We start from the raw sequence: 9,191 nt of genomic DNA, 5'->3' as shown, positions 1-9,191 counted from the left end.
CATCAAAAATTGAATTCCAACATCTCCCTCTCGCTCTTATTCGAGATTTAGACTTCTGGTATAGATATTGCAGATTTACCCGACGACCAAGATCCTGTTATCTTGGCACTAGCAATCCACGGTTCATCTTCTTCCGCCGATCAAATGAGGAAAAGTTCGACAGTCAAAAATGAAACATCAGATTCCGAAAGAAGATCAGCATTCAGCTCGAGCATTGCATAAAATCAACAGAGTAAATGGCCGCTTCAAGAAGTGCTCTGTGGGTGGAGCTCTTCTTGTACCCTCGTTTTATCATTCCACTTGCATTCTTGATTGCACGTAAAGACTCCGGAAGACACCAAATATAGTTTTCTTACGAACCTGAAAGCTTAAAAAATACAAAATTGGCACAAACAAAAACACCGCGGAGATAATATGAGCTATAAAACACCTTTCTCTATGGACCCCCAGAACCGAATGGAAAACCCACTTACTTACTGGTAGATCTGTCCAAACGAGACAGACACGACATAAACTGAATGGCCTATGCAAGACATCAGGTTACTTGAGTGAAATTCTAGCGCAATTGAACGTCGAATAAATTCACGTAATTCTCCATTGACCTGCGGTCACGGTCAGTGAGTGAGAGGCGTTAGCTGAAAATTCGAGAATTAAGATCACCTCCGAAATTTTTTTCAGAGAGAAACTATAGTTTCCTGTACTTGAAAATTATGATTCTATATTGTCCTAGGGATGACCGTGAAGCGCCAAACTTTTGAATCCAAACCAACTAGGGCGGAAAAATGACGACCTTTTGAAAATGGGCTAACAGATGCGTTGAACAGCCGACAACGAGAGAGACGAAGACGATGCCATCTTAAACTCTTCTCAGTTGCCTTCAGAAATCGGGGTTGTTTCCCCAACTCGCCGCAGAGAGGGACTTGCTGTTGAGAATCTTGAATCTCGTAACTGTTTGAGATGAGGAGAAGTAGGAGAAGAATGGAGAGAAGAGAAGGAAGACAGAGAAGAAGATAGAGGACACAAGAGGTAGTGGAAGATCGTTGTGTTTCCCTGAAATCTTGTGTGTTACAATAGATTGGTTCCTATAGTATGTATAATAAGATAAAAATAGTAACCTTCCGTTATATAAAATATATCCGTTGTAACAGATTACAACAGATATATTCCGTTTGAAATATTGATCTAATCTGGGCCGTCATAATAGATCGGGTGCACTGATCACAGCTGTTGATCGGTGCGCCCGTGTTCCTCAGTTTACTATTGAAGCAGATTAGATCGTATCTTATATAACTAAATGGGTGCACCGATCACAGCCGTTGATCGGTGCCGTAGACCCATTGCGATCCTAGCCGTTATAATCCTATCTAGCATGTAATCCTAGCCGTCTAGATTTAATCCTACTATAGGTTGGAACTTATATTTAATTCTAACATCTAAGCCTCTAACGAGTATATTATATAATCTGTTTTCACTATCTAATCTGAGTTAGATCCTAGCTGGAGATCGCCGAGTTTCAGACTCCTTCTTCAACACCCCCCCGCAAGCACAACGGAGTGGACAGGACGTTGAGCTTGGCCTTGAGCTCGTTGATCCTTGCCGCTTGCAGGGGCTTTGTAAGAACTTCAGCTAGCTGTCCTTCACTAGAGATAAAGCAAACAATTATGGACTTAGCCGCAACCTGTTCTCGGACAAAATGGAAGTCGATCTAGATGTGCTCTGTCAGAGCATGAAAGACAGGATTTTCAGCCAAATATGTCGCTCCAATATAGTCACACCAGAGTGTGGGAGGTGTGATTGCCCAAATTTTCAGCTCCCTGAGAAGTGATTGAAGCCATATAACCTCAGCAGTAGCATTAGCTATAGCTTTGTACTCTGCCTCTGTACTTGATCTTGCAACGGTGGGCTGCTTCTTAGAGCTCCAGGAGATTAAGTCCTTTCCTAAGAAGATTAGAAAACCACTGGTGGACCTGCGATCCTCTTCATCACCTGCCCAGTCTGCATCACAGAAGACCTTTCGGGAAACGTTAGAAATTTTATTGATAAAAAGTCCATCTTGAATTGTTCCTTTAAGATATCTCAAGAGATGCTTTAAAGATTTCCAGTCATTAAGAGAAGGTTTATGCATTCTTTGACAAGCTTTATTAACGGCAAACGCAATGTCAGGCCTTGTCAAGGTAAGATATTGTAATGAACCAATGAATTTTCTATACAAAGTTGGATCTTCAAACTATTCAGAAGAAACTGAAAGTTTAGACACACTAGAGGGAGTGGTAATTGGTTTACAATTCACCATATTTGTGCTTTGGAATATTTGGAAGAGATATTTGGCTTGGGACAAAAGAAAACCATTGTCAGTGGGAACTAATTCAATGCCTAAAAAGTAGTGTGCTGGTCCGAGATTTTTAATAGCAAAAGAACCCTGCAGATGCAGAACTAAATCATTGATGGTAGATCCACAGGGTGAGAGCACTAAGATGTCATCAACATATAGAAGAACAAATACTGGTTTAGAGTTTGAGACCTTGAAGAAGAGGGATGTATCAGTTTTAGAACAAGTGAATTCTAATTCAGAAAGAAAATTCGTTAGTTTGGTGAACCAGGCTCTAGGAGATAGTTTCAAAACGCATATCGACTTCTTCAATAGACATACATGACTGGGAAAAGCAGGATTTTTGAATCCAGTGGGTTGTTCCATATAGATGGTCTCAGTTAAGTCTCCATGCAAGAATGCATTGGAGACATCGAGTTGATGGATTTCCCAATTACTACTGATTGCAATGGATAGCAAAAGTCTAATAGTGGTATGTTTGATTACAGGACTAAAGGTCTCTGTAAAATCAAACCCTTCCTGCCATGTATATCCCTTTGCAACCAACCTGGCTTTGTATTTTTGAACTTCACCAGTTTGTTTGTATTTGACTCGGTAAACCCACTTATATCCTACAACATGGAAGTTAGGATTCTTAGGAACTAATTTCCAGGTGTTATTTTGTAATAGTGCAGTAATTTCTGCTTTCATGGCATGCATCCATTCAGGACTTTTGGATGCAATGCTATATGAAGTAGGTTTGTCAATGTGTGGCAAGTAGGTTAGAAAGCACTTAGGCGGAGGGTGTTTGACCACAGCAAATGCTAATTGCCTATCTTTGGAAGCAAAGTCAGGAGATTGATCACTCTGAAGATATACATCATCAATGGTTCTTGTTTTGAGAAGATCTCCTAGGTGGGGAGAGTAATTCAAAGTGGATAGAATAGAAAGTTCAGCTTTTGGAGGATTATGAGGATCAAATATTTGAGTTGTCTTTGGATTATCAGTTTCAGGGTCATTCAGTTCCTTTTCGGAATCAGATGATTATGTGTGACTGCACATATCAGTGTTCATGACGATGGAGTCACCATTATTGTGGACTCAAGAGATAGTATTTTTGGGTTCTAAAGGTGTTTCAAATTCATTCGCATTGTGCCCAGTGGTGTTGTTATGAAAGGATCCTAATATGCTATTGCTTGGAGTAGTCTCATTAATTTGGGAAAAGGGAAAGCAGTTTTCAAAAAACATAACATGTTGTGAAATAGAAAACTTACCTGTGTGGAGAGATAAGCAGCGATACCCAAGATGCAGAGCAATGTAGCCAAGAGAAACACACTTCTCTGATCTGGATTCGAGTTTATGCTTGGCATAGGGTCTAAGATATGGGTAACATACGCAACCAAACGTTTTTAGCACAGTATAAGCGGGAGAGATTTTGAACAGAATTTCATAAGGTGACTTGTTGGCGAGAACAGGGGTAGTCAAGCGATTTATTAGAAACGCAGCGGTTACAACAGCTTTATCCCAGAATTGACTTGGCAATTTGGCTTGATGAAGACGAGAAAGTGTTGTTTCTATTACATGCATGTGTTTTCGTTCTGTTGTCCCATTTTGTTCACAAGTGTGGGGACAAGACACTCTGTGGACAATTCCCTGAGTTTTGAGATAGTGGTGGAGAGCTTGGTACTCTCCTCCCCAATCTGGTTGAAGGTACTTAATTTTGGAATTGAACTGTCTCTCTACTTGTCTTTGAAAGGTAATAAACGTATCTAGAAGAACACTTTTCCTTTTTAGAGGATAAAGCCAAACATATTTTATATGATCATCGACAAAGACAACACAGTAAGAGAATCAAGAATGTGAAACTAAGGGAGCAGGAGCCAGAGATCAGAATGTATTAATTCAAGACAGATCGTTGAATGATGATACTTGAAATGGAAGTTTATGAGCTTTTGAGATACTACATGAATCTCAAACAAAACGTTTTCTGTTATGCAAAACAGGGAGACGATAGGTGTTTATTAAAGATTTTAAAATCTTGAATTGAGGGTGTCCAAGTCTCTTATTTTAAAAAACTGTCGCGGCAGTCTCCCACGTGCTGGTCAAAGTTTGTTACAGTGATGAGCTGGCATCTGACGTGGAGCGAGGATCGCCGCTATAACTCACGGCAGCGGACGATCGCGATCACACCTGAAAACGGAAATAACTAACTGAGTAATAAGGTTGTTCAGGTGTTATTTACTCAGTTAGTTATTTCCGTTTTCAGGTTTGATCGCGACTGTCCGCTGCCGTGAGTTATAACTGCGATCCTCGCTCCACGTCAGATGTCAGCTCATCACTGTAACAAACTTTGACCAGCATGTGGGAGACTGCCGAGATAGTTTTTTTTTCTTTCCTTTCTTATGTTGACTGCACGATATAAAACTATGAGCGAGGTGCTCGATGTATTGACTACCTCAGACGGTTTTCGTTGATTCTTGTTTTTGTTATTTTCCGTCCCGATTGTTCTGATAGAGTTAGACTAGAAGAGGGGTATGAGCAACTCCTGAGGAGTCTACAAGTGGTATCAGAGCAGGTCGACATCAAGGAGCTTCATCAATGGCGAGGAAGAACGGAGAAGCGGTCTCTGGAGGCGAACCATCATCGTCACTACCAACACTCAAGCTATCGCGAACTAACTATCGGATCTGGGCCATCACTATGGAGGTATATCTGGACTCTCATGATCTGTGGCAGGCCGTTGTTGGAGAAAATGTGACCAAGAAGAAGGATCGTATGGCGTTGTCGGCGATCATGAGTGCTGTTTCTGAGGAGCAGCTACTGTTGCTGGATGCCAAGAAGACGGCGAAGGAGAATTGGGAGATACTCAGGCAGAGAAACCTCGGAGTGGAAAGAGTAATTCAGTCTCGCATACAGGCTCTGCAACGCGAGTACGAATTGCTCAACATGTCCAAGTCTGATTCGGTTGATGAATTTGCTGCAAAGTTCACTCGGATTGTCTTTGATCTGAAAAATCTTGGGGAGGAAATGGCAGAGAAAGAAGTGGTAAGGTGGTTTTTGAGAGCAATGCCTTCCAAATTTGATGCACTCACTTTGTCCTTAGAGCAGTATGGAGATTTGGACAAAGTAAGTTTGGATGAGGTGATAGGCTCACTTACGGTGCATGAAATGCGTCTCAGAGACAGGGAATCCCGAGAGTAAGAGTAGGCTTTACTGGCAAATGCAATGAGTAAAGCCAGAATTGATAACGAAGAAGGCCTCTCATCGGGTGGCAGAGGAAGAGGCCGTGGACGAAGCAGAGGTCGAGGAAGAAATTCGTCCACTAATGGCAGACAAAAGAGGTTCTTTGACAAGTCAAAAATCCAGTGTGACAATTGTCAAAGGTATGGGCATTTTTCTTATGAATGTCGGAATGAAAGAAGGGAAAGAAGTGACCAGGCCTATCTTGCTGAGAGTTCACACACTCAGGTGACAACAGAAGACGAAGAGACATCAGCATTGTAGATGGCGTTTGAAGAAGATAGGAGTGACCTTCTACTCCAAGGAGCTAAACTGGAGTACTCTAATTCTGAATTGTGGTATCTAGACACTGGAGCCACAAATCACATGACTGGGAATCGTGAATTTTTCACCAGGCTGGATGAATCGATTGAAGGATTTGTGAAGTTTGGGGACAACTCACGAGTCAAGATAGAAGGGAAGGGAAGTATTTCTGTTTCTCAGAAGGATGGGGAAATCATGGTTCTAAAAAATGTTCTTTATGTACCAAAACTCCGTGCTAATATTCTCAGCTTGGGACGACTGGACGAAGAAGGGTATAAGGTGCGCATGCAAGATGGATGGCTCACAATACGTGACCTTGAAGGCAATCTCCTCATCAAAGTAAATCGCACCTGTGGAAGACTATATCTGCTGAAGCTGCAAGTTGTTGGAGAGTGTCCGCTTTCAAGCGAAGAAGACCAGACCAGTCGATTTTGGCACTCAAGGTACGGCCATCTTAATTTTCATTCCTTGAAGAATATGGGTGATAATGGTGCAGTAAAGGGACTTCCGAAGATCAAACTCCCCAGCTATGTTTGTCGAAGTTGCCTGGCAGGGAAACAAATTCGTACTTCTTTCCCAAAGAAATCAGAATTCAAGGCTCAAAAACCACTAGAGCTATTGCACATGGATATCTGTGGACCTATCAGCCCAGCTACGTTGGGGGGTAGCAGGTATTTTTATCTGATTGTGGATGACTATTCGAGGTTAATGTTGGTGGCTTTTCTGAAGCAGAATTTGGATGTTTTGCATCAATTCAAGAAATTCAAGAACCTGGCAAAGGTTGAGAAAGGGGAAAAAATCAAATGCATAAGAAGTGACAGAGGAGGGGAATTCAATTCAACAGAGTTTATCTCATTCTGCAATTCTCAAGGCATCGAACATCAGTTGACATCCCCTTACTCTCCACAGCAGAATGGTATTTTTGAAAGGAAAAACCGTACTGTTATGGCATTAGTAAGGAGCATGCTCAAGGAGAAGGATCTACCTCAAGAACTGTGAGGTGAAGCGGTGAATACTGCTGTCTATTTGCTCAATCGGTCATCCACATCATCCTTACAGGGCACAACACCTTATGAAAAATGGACAGGGAGAGTTCCCTCAGTAGCTCATCTGCGCATTTTTGGATCCATAGCACATGTTAAGTGTACTAAAACACCTCAGAGAAAACTGGAGGATCGAAGCTCTCCAATGATCTTTGTGGGATATGAGCTGGGTTCCAAAGCCTACAGGTGTTATGACCCAGTGAGTAGATCCATACACATCAGTCGAGATACTGTATTTGAAGAGGATTCCAAGTGGGAGTGGAAACATACAGGTGAACAATCATCGACACTCACTTTCTATCCTGCTCTTTTTAGAAATGAGACGGAAGAAGAAGAGCATCACGTGGATGATGAGGAGCAAGGAGAAAGTCTGCAACCTGCTGAAGTTATCTCAGATCAAAGCTCTAGCTCTGAGGTATTGGAAAATCAAAAATACAAATCTCTCTCTCAATTATATGAAGAAACCAGTCCATAGAGTATGGCTGAAGATTGTCTTGCTTGTACTGAAGAACCTATGACATATCTTGAAGCTTCACAAGAAGAAGTCTGGAGATTGGCCATGGAGGAGGAGATGGAGGCCATTACAAAAAACTCTACGTGGAGCTTGATGGAACCGCCAGAAGGATGCAGACCAATTGGTCTAAAATGGATCTTCAAGATCAAGAAAGACGCAAGTGGAAAAATTCTGAGATACAAAACCAAACTGGTGGTGAAAGGCTACTCTAAAAAACCCAGAATAGACTATGGAGAGGTGTTTGCGCCAGTGGTCAGATTTGAATCCATAAGAGTCCTGATAGCTATAGCTGCACGAAAAGGTTGGACCCTCCATCACCTCGATGTGAAATCAGCTTTTCTAAATGGAGATGTGGTAGAAGACCTCTATGTAAAGCAACCAGAAGGTTTTGTGGTTCAAGGTAAAGAAGGCCATGTTCTCAAACTCAGGAAAGCTTTGTATGGACTAAAACAGGCTCCACGAGCATGGTACTACAGGCTGCATAATTGTCTGATATCTTTGGGCTTTGTAAGAAGCAAGTATGAACAGGCCATCTATTACAAAATTACTACAGACACCCATCTGATAATTGGAGTCTATGTCGATGACCTTCTGCTCACCGGGAAAGAAGAAAGAGATATTAACAGTTTCAAAGGGCAAATGAAAGAGCAGTTTGACATGAGTGACCTTGGGCACTTGAGCTGCTACCTGGGAATCAGAATAAGGCAAGAGAAAGAGTACATATCTCTGTCCCAAAAGGCATATTTAGAAAATATCCTCAAACATGCCAAGATGTTAGATTGCAATAGCATACACACTCCCATAGAAGCAAGACTCAAGTTTAATAACTCAAGTACTCCTAGCACGGATCCAACATTCTTTCGAAGTGTCATAGGAAGTCTGAGGTATGTGATGCACACTCGACCAGACTTAACTTATGTTGTTGGATACTTGAGTCGATTCATGGACAAACCTACTCCAGAGCATTTTTCAGCTCTTAAGCGAATTCTAAGATACCTAAAGGGTACTCTCGTATATGGACTGGTGTATAAAAAAGGGGACAGGGAAGAGAACTTAGTGGGATATAGCGATAGTGATTTTGCAGGGGATGAGTACGATCGGAAGAGCGCATCAGGAGAAGTCTTTTTTTTACAATACTGCCCTGAACAGCTGGTCTTCACATAAACAGAAGACGATCTCACTTTCATCCTGTGAGGTAGAGTACATGGCTGCTACTTTGGCAGCATGTCAAGGCGTCTGGTTGAGAAGAATCATTGGGGAATTATGGGAGAAGAAATAGACGCAGCGAAACTTTATTTGGATAATAAATCAGCTATTATCCTAAGTAAAAATCCTGTGCAGCACAGCCGAACAAAGCATATTGATACAAGATATCATTTTATCAGGGAATGTGTGGAAGAAAAATCGATTTCAGTGGAGTATGTGAAGACCGATGATCAGCTTACTGACATGCTCAAAGGACTTGGGCGAGTGAAGTTCTTAGACATGAGAAGACGCCTGGGAATCGTAGATGTGTACAATGTGAGTCTGAATCATGTCGTTGCTTATGTAAAATAAGTCGCGGGAGCAACGACAGCAACACTGTGCCGGTACATTTCTTTTCTCTCCTCATTTCACTCTTACACTCTATCTATTTCTATCCATCTTTCTCTCTCTTAGTCTCGCTCTCACCATCACTCTCTATTTCTCTCACGCTCTCCTTTTCTCTGTTATAATACTCTCTTAATCACGCCCCCTCTCTTAATCGCATTTTCTCTCTTCATATATATTATTCTCCTAATCA

The 9,191-nt window shown here is 41.7% G+C and overlaps 1 protein-coding gene across 1 annotated transcript; it reads left to right on the top strand.

The window, feature by feature from the left end:
• The first annotated feature begins 4,906 nt into the window (after positions 1-4,906).
• LOC144709085 (uncharacterized) lies at positions 4,907-5,509 on the top strand. The gene has a single exon (XM_078582489.1). The coding sequence runs from the start codon at positions 4,907-4,909 to the stop codon at positions 5,507-5,509; it is 603 nt and encodes a 200-aa protein (XP_078438615.1).
• The last annotated feature ends 3,682 nt before the right edge of the window (positions 5,510-9,191 follow it).

This window comes from Wolffia australiana, chromosome 11 (genome assembly GCF_029677425.1).
Source record: "Wolffia australiana isolate 7733 chromosome 11, ASM2967742v1".
Taxonomy (NCBI): domain Eukaryota; kingdom Viridiplantae; phylum Streptophyta; class Magnoliopsida; order Alismatales; family Araceae; genus Wolffia; species Wolffia australiana.
This window is presented reverse-complemented; position numbering and strand designations above follow the sequence as displayed.